The 16796-nt window shown below is 40.8% G+C and overlaps 1 protein-coding gene across 1 annotated transcript in view; it reads left to right on the top strand.

The window, feature by feature from the left end:
• The window catches only part of znf407 (zinc finger protein 407), a gene marked incomplete in the record, with an annotated part of 254368 nt that overhangs the window by 177792 nt on the left and 59780 nt on the right, over positions 1-16796 (top strand). Inside the window, 1 exon segment of the mRNA XM_014008931.1 lies at positions 3351-3471. Coding sequence (XP_013864385.1) covers positions 3351-3471 — 121 coding nt within the window.

Genomic DNA, 16796 nt, shown 5'->3' with positions numbered 1-16796 from the left:
GGGTGAGATAGTGAAACAAATACCAGTTTTTGCTTTTTTATCATTTATTCTGTTTACTCCTAAGATTTTGCTTCAATTTCCAACTGAAACCTCAATTTCTGTCCTGCTCTCCTTTGCTGACAGGTGTTAGTTTCACTTATTGATATTCAATGACAACAGATCTGACAGTGTATTCTAAACATTTGTCTGGAGCAAGTTTTCTAAAGCCATACATTTTTTTCCCATTCTTGAGTTTTATATTTTTTATATAAATATTTTTTTTTGCAAAACATGTTCACGACAGCCAGTCTTCTCAATTTGTCAGTATTACCACAGGGTCCTGTTGAAAAATTACAACTTCAAGCAATTTTGGGCTGGATTAGAATTTATCTTCACACAGACAAGTTTTTCACTGTGAAAATGAAAAAAAAAATCAATCCATCTGTTGTTTCTGTTATTTTCATGCAACATGATGGATTAAATGAATTATTTAATCAACAGGTTTTCTTTTCTTTACTACTTTTCAGCTGCTATTGGCCTCAGTAAACAGGAGGATAAAGAAATGTAAATACAAACATGTGTTGTTGTGATTAATTTTCAGAATATAACTATTAAATGACAAATTTATTTTTAAAATTTAGATCAGACTCATCCATGTTTTCAGTGGTTAGGTCAAATATACCATTAAATAGTTTGATAATATATTTGTGGCAGTGTTTAGATTTATAAAAAAAATATGGTCACCCACCACACTAAAAACAGCCCATAGGTTATGTTCAAAATGGACCAAAATCAGATTTTTTCCTGACAATCTGAACATAACAAATCGGATTTTTTTCAAATCCGTTCCAGGGGTCAAGTTTATAATGGATTGCTTGGAAACCATACTAAAAGCAAACGTACAGCCAAAAGGCGAAAATGGCCTACTAAAAAGTAAAATTCAGATTTATAAAATCAGGCGTACGCACGTTTCTGTGCACCTTTCCTTTATAGGTCACAACTGCACCTCAGAGTTTGCACACGAGGTCCCGCCTCAGGTTCTACCCTCTACACGYCCACACTCAACCATAAACAGTCAATGCAAAGTACCTCATGAATGTTAAGATGTATTTAAATCAGTCAGCTGATCAATATCAAAAAAAAGCGATTGGTTCAGACACGCTTCGTCGTGCGTCTGGAGGATGACAGGTCCTGACAACTGCTCACGTGGACAGAATGTCTGTAATTGACAGATTTTCCCTCATTTCGCAGGTTTACAGATGTTTAGAACAATCAGGATTTTTTTCAAAAACTCAGCTTCAAATTAATTTTCTCTCAGAGCCTGCAGGAGGATAAAAACAATAAATAAAATTAAATACGTCAGATAAAATTAGTAATAAGTTCACCTGCCGTTGATCGTCTCCTCACCCCTTCACATCTCCACAGCATGCGTGAGAAATACTGACTTCAAAAAGTGAACTTTTTTAACATCCACACTGGCGAGGGTGTGCACACTGGCGAGGGTGGGCACACCCTACAATTACCCAAGCGTGACTTTTGCTGTCGTGCTGTTGAAATGTCTCTTGTCGGGGAGAGATCTGTGGGTCAGGGTCGTCTGAGGAGGAAGGAGATTGATGGAGATGCGTGAACTTTTATTTAAGATTTAAGTTTTTATTTCAAAGGTCCTTATGGCTCACCAGCAGAAGCAAAAATAATACTGGTAAGAAAGCTAAAGCCGGTCAAGTTTGAGTTTTATAAATCACAACCACGGTGTGAAAAGTTGCATACGAATGTTATAGGCTGAGTTTTTGTCACAGGGCCCCTTAAGAGGGAAGCGTGAGTACAACAGTCATTTCAATGCCCTCAGTGAATCACATCGTCATTGCATTGGACCACTACAGTATCGTCCTTCGAGGTCTCTCTTCAGCTTGGGGCGCTATACAAACATCTACCTGCCGTAACTTGATGGCTCTGATTTCTGGCTGTGTTCAGAACACGGGAAAAAAGCTACAATTTGACTGAAAATACGAGACAGCTGGCAACCCTAGAGCGGAGTGAGCTGAGAGTGAGGAGTAAATCAGCTCTATGTTTTTGTGAGTCCAGTATGACTTTTGGACTAACAGCAGCTCCTTTTGCTTGGATTTAGGGCATTTTGAATGGACAAACAAATTTAGTTATTAGTAACACTCTCCCAGATATTTAAGACAGCTCCAGATGTCTCTCAGCTGGTTAAAGGCCTCTGCATACTCCATCCGAAGCCGAACAGTCGATGCTCAGTCACGTGGTTTTTCGGCGTTCGTTTTTGCACACATCTTTCATAGTCCCTGAGACACCCTGCGCCAAGCTCCTGGGGAAACCCCTCCCGCTGCAGTGTACCGTACTACAGAGGGGTTCCTCCCGCTGAAGTCCACAATGTGGAAAAAATAAGTCAGAGACTTGTCACCCAATGTTATTTACCCACAAATCTGTTGCTGTTAAAGCTCCAAAGTTTTTTATCAGTTAGATTCCACCGTGCACAATGCCTGTTTTTTCTCCATCCATGAGTTTTTGGCGATTTGACTATCTTTATAAATCGCTTCTTCCTGCTACAACAGTCAGCTCATGAAGCGAATCGCTTTTTTTTATTTTTAAGTGAATGGTTAAAACAAAATGCAGCTTCTGCGCACTTTCAGCACAAACAAACACTCCCACAAACTTCAGACCAATCACACAATAAGTTCTTATGTGGTGGGTGGGTGGGGGTAAAAAGTTTGACCAGCGGGTTGTGTCAAGAAGCTGACAAAATGTCGTCAATGCGAACAGAATGACGCAATTGTTGTCATGAAACTGCGACAATTCGAACCCATTTCGGCAGTTCGGAGGGAGTAAGGAGGGTGTGAATTTAACATTTCAAGCTCTGAGACAAAAATCTTTGACAGTTAAGAGCCGATTGAAGTATGACGAACATTTAATAAATTGGGCTGCAGTGTATTGTTCCCTGACGATGTTCATAATTTTGCAAAAATTTGTGTAGAAATTATTTATCCTGGAAGTAAGAATTTGTCCAACTTTTCAATGTTACTGAACCCAAACAGTGATCTGTTTGGTTTTAGTCAGAAAAAATATCTGTTAGCAAACATTAACGGGTTAACGAAACTGAAGGAACAAACTGCAAATTTATGTTAATGGATAAACTGATTTTTTTAAAGTTGTAAACAGTTATTTTTATTGTTTTAAACACTGACTATTAATATAACGGTTTTGGTTTTAAAGCTGGTGGAATGATCTTATATTTTTATCCAAAAATTGCAAATTGTATCATTTAATTGGTGTATCATCTGCTTGTTTCAGTTTCTCATCTGGAATTCATCATTTGTCTTTTTTTTTATCTTCCTAACCCCTCCACCCTGCAGGAGAGAGACCCTTCAGATGTAAGCTCTGCAACTTTGCCTCTACCACGCAGTCCCACCTTTCACGGCACAAACGTGTTCATACTGGAGAGAAACCATACCGCTGTCCCTGGTGCGACTACAGGTACTGGCTCATTGGTCTGCACATGGTTGGCACTGATGATCGGGAGGTTGATACGTGGGGGTGGAAGGTGATGTGTCCAAGGGGAAGCATAAAAGTGTGTGTGGGTGATGGTGAGGAAGCAGGTGGCATTATTAACTAGTTTGTGTATGCAAGGGCTTAGGGGTAGCTTTGTGTGTGGATAGAATATTTGTGTGTATTTGTGTGTGTCTAATCTCCACAGCATGGCTCCATCTTATCACTTTGCCATCATCAACAGGCCCATCCAGATCTCCACAGCACACACACACCCTCACCCACACACACACAATGTGTCTGTCACTGGCAGGTCCCTGTCATTAAAACACCATCACACCACATCAGTAATTACACAGGAAATTGTCGGTGAAATTGAAAAAGTTTGGCTGGCATTGCACATCTCAATCTCTCTCTAGCTTTCTGTTCCCCCCTTCTACTCCTCATTTGTTCCTTTTTTTCCTCTCAATTCGTGCTTCCTTGTCAGATTGTAGCAGAAGAGTGTGAAAGGGAATGATCTCAAACCCATCATTGGTTTCAGATGCACTCATTCGTTTTTTCCACCTCTGTGACAAAATCATTTCAGCAGCTTTCTACACCTGCTTTGCTGAAGTGAAGCACTTGACTCATTTTATTTGTGTTTTTTTATGCAATAACATGTTCAATACAAAGCAATAAGACTGACAACCTTTAAAAAATACTTGGGGTGTTGTTTTATATTTATTGAAACATCTCATAAATATTATGTGCATTCAAATATACACTCACCGGCCACTTTATTAGGTACACCTGTCCAACTGCTCGTTAACACTTAATTTCTAATCAGCCAATCACATGGCGGCAACTCAGTGCATTTAGGCATGTAGACATGGTCAAGACAATCTCCTGCAGTTCAAACCGAGCATCAGTATGGGGAAGAAAGGTGATTTGAGTGCCTTTGAACGTGGCATGGTTGCTGGTGCCAGAAGGGCTGGTCTGAGTATTTCAGAAACTGCTGATCTACTGGGATTTTCACGCACAACCATCTCTAGGGTTTACAGAGAATGGTCCGAAAAAGAAAAAACATCCAGTGAGCGGCAGTCCTGTGGGTGGAAATGCCTTGTTGATGCCAGAGGTCAGAGGAGAATGGGCAGACTGGTTCGAGCTGATAGAAAGGCAACAGTGACTCAAATAACCACCCGTTACAACCRAGGTAGGCAGAAGAGCATCTCTGAATGCACAGTACGTCGAACTTTGAGGCAGATGGGCTTCAGCAGCAGAAGACCACACCGGGTGCCACTTCTTTCAGCTAAGAACAGGAAACTGAGGCTACAATTTGCACAAGCTCATCGAAATTGGACAAGAGAAGATTGGAAAAACGTTGTCTGGTCTGATGAGTCTCGATTTCTGCTGCGACATTCGGATGGTAGGGTCAGAATTTGGCGTCAACAACATGAAAGCATGGATCCATCCTGCCTTGTATCAACGGTTCAGGCTGGTGGTGGTGGTGTCATGGTGTGGGGAATCTTTTCTTGGCACTCTTTGGGCCCCTTGGTACCAATTGAGCATCGTTGCAACGCCACAGCCTACCTGAGTATTGTTGCTGACCATGTCCGTCCCTTTATGACCACAATGTACCCAACGTCTGATGGCTATTTCAGCAGGATAATGCGCTATGTCATAAAGCTGGAATCATCTCAGACTGGTTTATTGAACATGACAATGAGTTCACTGTACTCAAATGGCCTCCACAGTCACCAGATSTCAATCCAATAGAGCATCTTTGGGATGTGGTGGAAYGGGAGATTCRCATCATRGATGTGCAGCCGACAAATCTGCGGCAACTGTGTGATGCCATCATGTCAATATGGACCAAAATCTCTGAGGAATGCTTCCAGCACCTTGTTGAATCTATGCCACGAAAAATTGAGGCAGTTCTGAAGGCAAAAGGGGGTCCAACCCGTTACTAGCATGGTGTACCTAATAAAGTGGCTGGTGAGTGTATATTATCTGTAACATAGTGCAGCTCTGGTTGTTTGACCCAACAAACACAAGACACAGCTCTGAAAAGCTGCACTGACATGCATGGCTTCGGTTTTGACGTATTCATTCAAATATCTGAATATTCTCCTGATTTCCTGGATCTTTTTCAAAATATGACTTAGATTTTACAAAACTGAATTTATACCTCATATCAAATGGTTTCAAAACTTAGGACGTTGAGCAGCTCACACACTACAACAGATGATCAGCACTACAGGCAGCATAAGTTCCTGATTAATGGACCAAATAAAGCCACTGCATCCCAGTTTTTAAATGAGGTGACCCTCCACGTCTTGATTAAAACAAATGTAAAAAAAATAATAATAATAACGCTATGACAAGTTCACACTTAACATAGTCTTCACCTTTAGGCTGATTCAGTCCAGCTCAGCCGTAACTTAATACTTATTTGTACAGCATTCAGCTTTATAGATGAGACTGAAATAAAGCACAAATTAGTTCTTGAAAGTGTTTAAACAATGCTGGATCATAAAAATTGTAATGGAAGTCCTACACATCTGCATGGTGGCCTCATGAGCAATTTTGGGTTGAAGACATCCAGGCATAAATTGGGTTAAACTTGATCTAGAATTGAAGTGTAGTTGTCTAAACTACTACTATGCCAAATAATATTCTGTATTTAACAGTTTTTGTTTTAATTAAAACTGTATTGCAAGGCTTAAACTGAAGTTACTGAATTTGGCTCTTCATTGGCAATGATTGCAGACCTCAGAGTCTGTTTCACAGATAAGCTGAAATTTTATGTGGTAGTAGCCGAGACTTTTTCCCCAGCTCTGGGTGCTCGCAAATTGCACAAGTTCTTTAGTTAAACTTTGACATGCAAAGCAACGGTCTGTATGAATTCCTTCAAAAGAATTTCAATTGATTTGTATTTTTTTCTCTTGTCTAATTTTGTTGGTATCAGTTTTGAAAACTTTTTTGTTTGTAATTGTCCAATAAAAAAATGTAAGTCTAAATTCACATTTTTTATTATATAGGACCAAACTAAATAGTAAAATAGTCTTGCTGACTTGCAGGGGTGGAAAAAATGGAAAATTACATTTTCTTTAAGCATGAAGTATGAATTATATGTACTTTGTACTATTTTGATTTTTCTAAACAATACTTTTACTTGAATAGGTTTTATTTCAAGTATTTTACTTAGTTACATTTAAAATCTTATCAGTTACTGAGTAATAAAATCTGAACGTAAATTTTATATAAATTAATGTGAATTAAAATTTAGATTAATTATGAGGTGGACTAAAAAATAACACGTACACAGTTATCCCACAGACAATAACAGACAACAGTGTCTTATAAGAATCAGTTTCCTGCACACATACAGTAGGTAACTGAAGCTCTATAAGACTAGCTTGTCAGTAGTTTAACATTGTTTTTGCGGTGATTCTAACAAAAATGTATATGCAGTTTGTATAGACTTAACATTTCAAAGAAGGCATAAAACACAAACATGGGGCACAGAATAATCCTTTAAGTCACATTTTAATACAAACTATTTGTATTTCTTTTCAAGCTGTCTTAAATGAATTGTCCACTGTTTAAAAACAATAAAACTGCTTTATGATGCATTTTTTGTATACAGTGTTCTAACATATCCACTTAAAAACATGGACAAGTGATCAACTGACTAAATGTGAAATACAGTATATAATACAGAGTTTTCTGAGTTTTTACTTACTGTTGTTAAAAGAAGCAGCCATCTTGAATGGTTATGCCAGCGCAGATGAACTTTTTCTGACTTTCTGACTTAATGGTGTGCTCCAGTTGAAATTTCCATCTCTAAAGTCAGAAATTCACACTTCTGAGTACAACTGGCATAAACCGTAACCCCTCTGTCAGAAAGATACAATACATGAGCCACATGTTCCTGGTCCTGTTGTTCTCTGGCTTATACAGAATGATAGTTACTGATGACATAAAAAAGAATGATAAATTAGGGATTAAATGACCATTTCAGTTGCTCCAAGGACTCTGAGTTGTCCAGAGAGAAGGAACAGGAGAGAGAGGTTAAAAGAGGAGGCCGAACATTTGGCTGCTTTTGTGTGATTTCTGAATGGACAGAGGCAGTGAAAGTGATTTAAAACACTCCACCTCTGRTGCGTCTTTGTGTCACAAAGTGAGGTGATAACAGCTGAAACAGGAACAGTCAACATGTGAAAAGATTATGTCTTTATGGCTCAATATTGTGAAGACCAACAAACAGATTTATTACTGAGGGAAGATCAGTGATTAGTACAGTAGCTTAATATCTGGTTTGAGAAGTAAGTTAACCAACAAACTGAGTTAATTTTTCACGTCTTGATGATTTGAGGGCGATGTCCATCCCATTTTTACTGTGTTGCTCTCTGTCAGCACAACTCGTTTCTGCTCATAGCCTCTTTTGGTTTTGCAATGTGTCTGTGCAAGGTGTGTCCGTCTCCAGCTGAGATTTATGAACATTTAAAAGAAGCTTAAAGCAGACATCCTGTAAAATCCACTTTTTAGCTGTTTAGTACATTTTGTTGTGTACTTGGAGTCTAGGAGTGCAGAAAAAAAATTATTTAGTCTCTCCCAGTGCTGCATAGATATCTTCATATTCTGTTTGGGGCATGTTTTTCAGTCCGTTCTGTTTTCTTTATTCCCTATTAAGTTTTTTGAACAATAACGTCACAGTATTTGGTTTGGAATGTGAGGATGTGTGTTTTGTTATTTTTGCGTTTCCCTGTGTTTCCACCCTTCAGTTATCCTCAGTCTATTTTCTAGTCAATTATCAGTTTATCATCCTCACCTGCTCAGTCATCCCCAGTCCTGCCACCAGATGTTCTTCATTTCCTCATTCCCTCTGTTTATATATATATATATATATATATATATATACTGGTCTTTTTCTCCACACCCTCACTGGCTCATTGTTTGGCATTACCAACTGTTGTGTTTTTTCCCCATTGTTCTTTTTATTTAGTTTTTGCTGCCTCGACAGCCTTTTGTTTTATTTTTGTAAAATAAATATTTTTCTATTTAAAACTCTTACCTCTATCCGGATTTGGATTCTTCTCCTAGTCAAAACCTATCAGAATGAGCCAGCCAACTACAGGACCCACCGGGAGAAAGAGTTTTTTCTGTTTTATGGAGGAGAACAGCTTTTTGTTTCCATCTTACAAATGGGGAAGGAGACCGACTGGGAGCGTGCCCAAGACTCAGCAGGTTCAACAGCCAGTGACCATCCGAGTGGGTGGTTTTTAAAATGTCCCCTGCTCAGCCTGCTCAGAGACATGAGCACCGGAGTCCTGAGATCAAGGTCCTACCGTCGCCTCTTCTGGTGGAGGAAGAGGAACAAAGATGGATGCAGCTCCAGGGGAGTCGCCTGGCTTTCAGGTCCACGCCTCCATCTCGCTCCCCTACATCTGGCTCTTCCCAGCGCAACCATTGCCGGCAGAGAAGAGCAGCGGCACTTCCTGAGCCAGAATACAATCCAGACTTTGATCCTGAGCTCGAGCCGTACTGCCCCGAGTACCTCGGCTACTGCTCTCCTGGGCCGATAAAGTTCCCTTCTTCAGTGCCGTCTCCTTTTCTCCCACCAGCTTCTCCTCCGAGACGGTCCCGAACGCCTCCTCCAACATCACCTCCGAGAGGGTCCCCGACACCACCTCCTCCTGTACCACGTCCGAGGAAGTCCCGGAYGCCTCTCACACCTGTGCCTCCTCCGAGAGGTCCCAGCGCTGCCTGCGTCCCGACGGGGCGGCACGTTTCCACCTCCATCTCTGCGCCAGTGAGGCTAAGTGCATCTACGGCCTCTCACCCTCAGGAGAGGGTTGATGCAGCCTCAAACACCTGCGCTCCAGGGAGGCTGAATACGTCCACATCCATCTCTACTCCGGCTGGACTAGATGCCTCTACATCCGCCTTCGCCACCCAGTTGATCGACGCCTCTACAACCCCCATTGTTCTCCAGAGGGTCGACGCGTTTACCTCCTGTGAAGAGGAGAGGGAGGCGGTGGTGATCGCTACCCTTGCTGCTCTTACAATTTTCATCTTGGCAGCTCTTGTGGAGATGCTGTCAATACCTGCTACAGCACCCGAGTCCTTGGAGCCGGAACCAACACCTGAATCCTCAGAAGCAGAACCAGAGTCCTCTGAGCCAGAGCCGGTGCCAGAGTCTGCAAAGCTCCCGGTTCTGATTTTGGAGTCCCCGGGTCTGCCTGAGGCTCTAAAGATCTTCAAGCTGGTCTCTGCTCCTGAACTCACTCTGGTCCCTGATGCAGCTGAGGACTCCTCGCCGTCTGCAGCTGAGTCCTCACCATCTGCAGCTGAGTCCTCGCCGCTTTGCCGGCCCCTCCTGAGTCTTCTCTGCCRGCCCCTCCTGAGTACCTCTGTGGCCAGGCTTCAGGCCGCCCTCCTGAGTGCCATCTTCACCGTGGCAGAGCTCCATGTCGCCCACCTAAACTCCATCCCCGCCACGGTTGGGCTCAAAGCTGCCCACCAGAGCTCCGCCTCCGACTTGGTCGGATCCACGGCCGTCCTCCAGAGCTCCGCCTCCGCTGTGGCAGAGTCCACGGTCATCTGCCAGAGCTCCTCCTCTGCTGTGGCAGAGTCCATGACCGTCCGCCAGAGCTCCGCCTCCGCTGTGGCAGAGTCCACGGTCGTCTGCCAGAGCTCCTCCTCTGCTGTGGCAGAGTCCACAGTCGTCCGCCAGAGCTCCTCCCCTACTGTGGCCATGCCCACGGTCACCCTCCTGAGCCCCTACCTCGTCGTTGTTGGGCCTCTGGGCGGCCTCCTGAACTTTTGAACTTTTTGAGATGTGCCTAGGGCCATCTTTTTGACTGATTTCTGTTGTTTTTCCCAGAACTTTTTTTTCCTGTYGGTTTTTGGTTTCATTTTCTGTGTATTTTGGATTTTGAGTTTCCTTTGTTATATTTTGTTTCTTGCCCTCTGTCCTGTACTTATGTTTAGTACCCCCCCCCACCTCCCACCCGTGCTGGTTCTTTTTAATCGTCAGGTGACGATTCCTTAAGGGGAGGGTACTGTGAGGATGTGTGTTTTGTAATTTTTGTGTTTCCCTGTGTTTCCACCCTTCAGTTATCCTCAGTCTATTTTCTAGTCAGTTATCAGTTTATCATCCCCACCTGCTCAGTCATCCCTAATCAGTCCTGCCACCAGGTGTTCTTCATTTCCTTATTCCCTCTGTTTATATACAGGTCCTTCTAAAATAATTAGCATATTGTGATAAAGTTCATCATTTTCTGTAATGTACTGATAAACATTAAACTTTCATATATTTTAGATTCATTGCACACCAACTGAAGTAGTTCAAGCCTTTTATTGTTTTAATATTGATGATTTTGGCAAAAAAGTAAAGAAAAACCAAAAATCCCTATCTCAAAAAATTAGCATATCATGAAAAGGTTCTCTAAATGACTTATTAACCTAATCGTCTGAATCAACTCTAAACACCTGCAAAAGATTTCTGAGGCTTTTAAAAACTCCCAGCCTGGTTCATTACTCAAAACCACAATCATGGGTAAGACTGCTGACCTGACTGCTGTCCAGAAGGCCATCATTGACACCCTCAAGCAAGAGGGTAAGACACAGAAAGACATTTCTGAACGAACAGGCTGTTCCCAGAGTGCTGTATCAAGGAGCCTCAGTGGGAAGTCTGTGGGAAGGAAAAAGTGTGGCAGAAAATGCTGCACTTCCAGAAGAGGTGACCGGACCCTGAGGAAGATTGTGGAGAAGGGCCGATTCCAGACATTGGGGGACCTGCAGAAGCAGCGGACTGAGTCTGGAGTACAAACTTCCAGAGCCACYGTGCACAGGCGTGTGCAGGAAATGGGCTACAGGTGCCTCATTCCCCAGGTCAAGCCACTTTTGAACCAGAAACAGCAGCAGATGTGCCTGACCTGGGCTACAGAGAAGCAGCACTGGACTGTTGCTCAKTGGTCCAAAGTACTTTTTTCGGATGAAAGCAAATTTTGCATGTCATTCGGAAATCAAGGAACCAGAGTCTGGAGGAAGACTGGGGAGAAGGAAATGCTAAAATGCCTSAAGTCCAGTGTCAAATACCCACAGTCAGTGATGGTCTGGGGTGCCATGTCAGCTGCTTGTGTTGGTCCTCTGTGTTTTATCAAGGGCAGGGTCAATGCAGCTATCTTTCAGATTTTGGAGCACTTCATGCTTCCATCTGCTGAAAAGCTTTATGGAGATGAAGATTTCATTTTTCAGCACGACGTGCCAAAACCACTGGTAAATGGTTTACTGGGAATTACTGTGCTCAATTGGCCTGCCAACTCTCCTGACCTGAACCCCAGAGAGAATCTGTGGGATTTTATGAAGAGAAAGTTGAGAGACACAAGACCCAACACTCTGGATGAGCTTAAGACACAAGACACAACACTCTGGATGAGCTTAAGGCCGCTATCAAAGCATCCTGGGCCTCCATAACACCTCAGCAGTGCCACCGGCTGATTGCCTCCATGCCACGCCACATTGAAGCAGTCATTTCTGCAAAATGATTCCCCACCAAGTATTGAGTGTGTGGTGGAACTAATTAACTGAACATAATTATTTGAAGGTTGATTATTTTTTTTGTATTAAAAACACTTTTCTTTTATTGTTCGGATGAAATATACACATTTTTTGAGACAGGGATTTTAGATTTTTTTTTACTTTTTTGCCAAAATCATCAAAATTAAAACGATAAAAGGCGTGAACTACTTCAGTTGGTGTGCAATGAATCTAAAATATATGAAAGTTTAATGTTTATCAGTACATTACAGAAAATAATTAACTTTATCACAATATGCTAATTTTTTGAGAAGGACCTGTATATACTGGTCTTTTTCTCCACACCCTCACTGGCTCATTGTTTGGCATTACCAACTGTTGTATTTTTTCCCCGTTGTTCTTTTTATTGAGTTTTTGCTGCCTCGACAGCCTTTTGTTTTATTTTTGTAAAACAAATATTATTCTATTTAAATCTCTTACCTCYGTCCGGATTTGGGTCCTTCTCCTAGTCAAAACCTAACATGGAACTGCTATACAAGGTCATGGACTTCTGGCTTACCAATTTAGCGAATCCACAGTTCTCTGGCTCGAACATGTAAGGACGGATGGACAAGTCTCCTCTTGTTGACAACTTTTAATGAATTTGTACATAAAAAGTTTCTGCGGTAGTCGTATCTCTGCTATCAGACCTTTAAAAATGGCAGAACTGGGTGGAGTGGACAGTGATCATTGGGACTGAAACTTGAAGGGAGGTGGGGTGTGAAATGTCTTGTTTGTATAAACAAGTTGCTCTCAGACTCAGAACAGGAGTGAAAGAGGGGCTTGTGGAGCCACAATACTGAGCAATTTAGATAGAAGCTTTGCAGTTCCACTTTATATAGACCACAACTGAATGATTAAATATGAAAAGGAAAGATTTAAAGATAGACTGGTCTTTGCAGTCGTTTCCTGGACTGTTTTGTAAAAGAACCTTCAAAGGTCTAAAACTCTGGTTGCCTTATAAAARCTAGGATCTGCACAATAATATCTCACTTGACTCAGTGCTGAGTTTATGTGAGAAGTATAAATAATTTATAGAAACATATTTCTCTTCATGAAACAGTTTACTGATTGTCAGTTCTCACTTTTTAGAAAATGAATATTATTCAGATAAATCTGATTTGTACATTTACAAAATATATGTTAAATATTCTGGGTGTCATCTATAGTTCTCACTTGATACAATGTTATCCCCATCAAAGCTGCTTCTGAAACGCATGTAAATGAGCAGTGAGTAAACGATCTATCAAATGCCACTCATCTATTCAGGCAGACATAGATAATAAAGGGGAGTATAATTATAGTTGGAAAATAGTGATAAAAATATTCTAATGATTTTGCACTAGGAGTTCTGAGCTGTCAATTAATAATGTCTGTCTCCCTTTTCCAGATATTTATTCCAAACTTCCGTACTTCCCTGTTTAAGTCGTTATTCTTGTTCACATTGAGAGGTTTCCCCCCCTCATTAAAGTCACAGAGGCATCTTAAATAGTCTAATTGATATGTCTCCTCTACCCTCCTCAGGTTATTGGGCTTCTGGGGCTACTATTGCGCATTCAGTGCCGCRCCTTTGTTTTTTGATCATTCTGCCTGCTAAAATTGAGTCTCATTTCAAGGTGATGGTGGCTTTGAGGTTGACATGCTTTCCGCCAGTACCAGTTAGGTCTGCAACCTTGTAAATTGAAGGGAGCAGAGGGAGGCGTTAATGATGCTTACGGGGCATCCTCAGCAGATTAAGATCCAAATAGCTCAAATGATCCAAACGCGCTCCCTCCCCAACTCTTATCACACACAAAGAAACACATTTAAATCTTCTCTAACAAAGCRCTTCTCAATTACAACTCTGTCATTACCATACAGTCTTGGGGAGGAGGACTATGGAAATGGTTGAAATAAAGAGGGGAGACAGAAAGTGGCAGCGATAAGATGATATATCCACTGGCTGACTCCCAGGATAAGTGCATAGGTGTGGAGGAAGTTGAAGCAGCGTTGGACTAATTAATGCAGTGTATAGTAGGAGGGTTAGTGTGGGCTTTCACTAACTGTGACACCTGCTGACTCCTAAACGCACATTGTGTTGTTTTAATATGACAATTACGCCATTACCATATCTGAGAGATGGCACGGCCCCCCTAGGAATCCACCCGCACTCTCTTTAGAGCCTTTTAGCTCAGCTTCAAATTTTATCTATTTATGCTCCAACACTGGAATAAGAGATCAGTTCAGTCTTCAGCATTAAATGTCTTTCTTTTTAGTAGAATAATTTGCTGTAACTTGTGAGCATGTGACAGTTTAATATTCTGTTTTTCATTAGCCTGAAACAGTCAACAGATGGTCTTCGTGTGTGTCAGACCTTGCTGTTGCTGTGTTAGTCATCACTGATAACAAAGTAATCACAGTAAAAACAGGCCTATTTATAACAAATTAATAATTGTTTAAGTGTGTGAGAGAAAATGAATCAAACTATCAATAATTATTATAATATAATGTTAGAGGCAATTTTGTATTTTACACTTTCTGATCATTCTCTCTCGAGCATCAACAAAAGCTGGTTACATTAACATCTGACATAAAAGGTAACACCTCCAGGGGTGGAACCAGGAAGAGACATACATTATAAGATCAATTCATTATTATCATTATTTTCAATTCATTTTTGTCGCAAAACGGAGAACGGAGTTTGGTCGAAAGGTCACGTCTATCAGAGGAACACTCTTATGGAATGAACTACCTGCAAATATCAGAGACTGATAGTTATTCCTTTTTGAAAAGAAACTTGAAGTTTGGCTGAAAGAAAATCAGTCATGCATTCATCTGTAACACAATTTAACTGTATACCTTGTAGACTGAGGAGATTGTGTATTTGTTGGGCAGTGTTGAATTTTGTCTGTTTTGTGCACTTGTTTTATGAACTGTTACATTTTTATCTGTGCAGGACTATGGATGAAATTTAGCTGTTGTGCTAATTCCGACGCATTTATATTCACAGAATATTGATTAATGTGCATTGTGCTTTTAAATAAATAAATAAAATTAAATTATAGAGGTTAGAAAGAGCAGCCTGGGACAATCTGGGCTACTGTTTGTTTGGGTTTCAGAGATGATGATGGCCTTTTTACTCTGAGGCCTGTTTACGGTGTTCTGCTGTGAAACTGATTGGAGTCAGAAACAAAAGTCCCTAACAGGCCTGCTTCCTAATTATTTATGCACTTTTATTCAGAGAACAGACAGCACTTATGCCCTGCGCTCCAAGGATCGTTTTCACCTCTATGTTCCTCGTGTGCAAACTGAAAAGAAAAAGAAAGCTTTTAGTCTTTCTGCCCCCTTTGCTTGGAATGCCTTGCAAGCTGAAGTAAAATTGTCAGAGCTTATTTCACTGAATGCTTTTAGGAAAAAAAATACGATAACGGATATCATGTCAGCAATGCCTGTGTTTTAAATTTTACATTGTCACTGTTTTAAATTAGTATTGTCATTCATTATCAAATTGTTGGCAGTTATATTATTTAAATTTTTATTTTGTAATTAGTTTTTTCTTGTGACAATAAACTGTAGTTTTGTCACTACTTTTGCTAAATAATTATTTATTAAAGATAACTGCCAATGTCTCAGAATGCATTTAACCAGACATTACAGTGGTTTGTGTGACATGAATCTCAGAAATTCAGGGGATGATTGTCCTATTTTAAAAAATGTTTTACTTTGTGTTCTTAATCGAAACTGAAAAGTGCAGAGTTTTAAGTTTTAAAACTAGAGTGAGCTGCTTTGTTTGTTTCAAGCTAAACTTATACAGCTCAATCTCCCTCTCCTCCCTCCTGATTATTTTAGAGTCTTTGTTAGATTAAAAAGTAAGAACTTAGCAGAAGCTCCTCAAATGAGAAGTAAAATTTCTAAAAATAAAGTCCAGTTCTCCTTGTTTGAACCTGCTGGAATTTTTAACACAAAAATTGCACTTATGACAATTGACAATTATAGCTACCACAGCTTATATCCTTTCATTGCAGCGTACCCCTAAAATATCTCAATTTGGTAGGCTAAAGCGTTGGTTAAAGGGTTGGCCTATACACACACTATATGGGAAAAGGTATTTGGTGACCACTGTTAATTTGTGTATTCCAATCAGGCTTCTGACTGTGTTCTTTACATCCAGTGAGGAACAATACATGTATTAATCCTTCAGCATTCTGAGACATTTCAAACAACGCTATTTCCAACACTTTCAGGAAGGCCCATTTCTGCTCCAACACAACTGTGCTGCACTGCACAAAGCAAGGACTACATGGTCTTATTGGTTCAGTGTGGAGAAACATGACTGGACAACACAAAGCCTTGACCTCAGCCTCACTGAACACCTGTGGGTTGAACTGAAACAGAGATAGAGGCCTGACTTCATGAGTATTCTACAGAATCAAAATGCACAAATTCCAACAGAAGTGCTCCAAAATCTTGTGAAAAGCCTTTCAATAGAAGCAAAAGTTGTTGGACCTGCAGAAGAGGCACTAACGCCACACTGTTCATGTTGGTGTGGTGGTCGTTTGTGTCCAAATACTTTWGTTTGTATACTTTATGAACCATTGGGTAAATCAGAAGCACCATATAAAGTGCTTTGTAGAACCTTTATAAAGTTTCAAACATTTTACAAATATGTGAATTGTTTGGCATTGCTTATGTTTTTCAGTGTGTGTGTGTGTGTGTGTGTGTGTGTGTGTGTGTGTGTGTGTGTGTGTGTGTGTGTGTGTGTGTGTGTG

Source organism: Austrofundulus limnaeus, unplaced genomic scaffold (assembly GCF_001266775.1).
Source record: "Austrofundulus limnaeus strain Quisiro unplaced genomic scaffold, Austrofundulus_limnaeus-1.0 Scaffold54, whole genome shotgun sequence".
Classification (NCBI taxonomy): domain Eukaryota; kingdom Metazoa; phylum Chordata; class Actinopteri; order Cyprinodontiformes; family Rivulidae; genus Austrofundulus; species Austrofundulus limnaeus.
The sequence above is the reverse complement of the archived record's forward strand: the minus strand, read 5'-3'. Positions and strand labels throughout refer to the sequence as shown.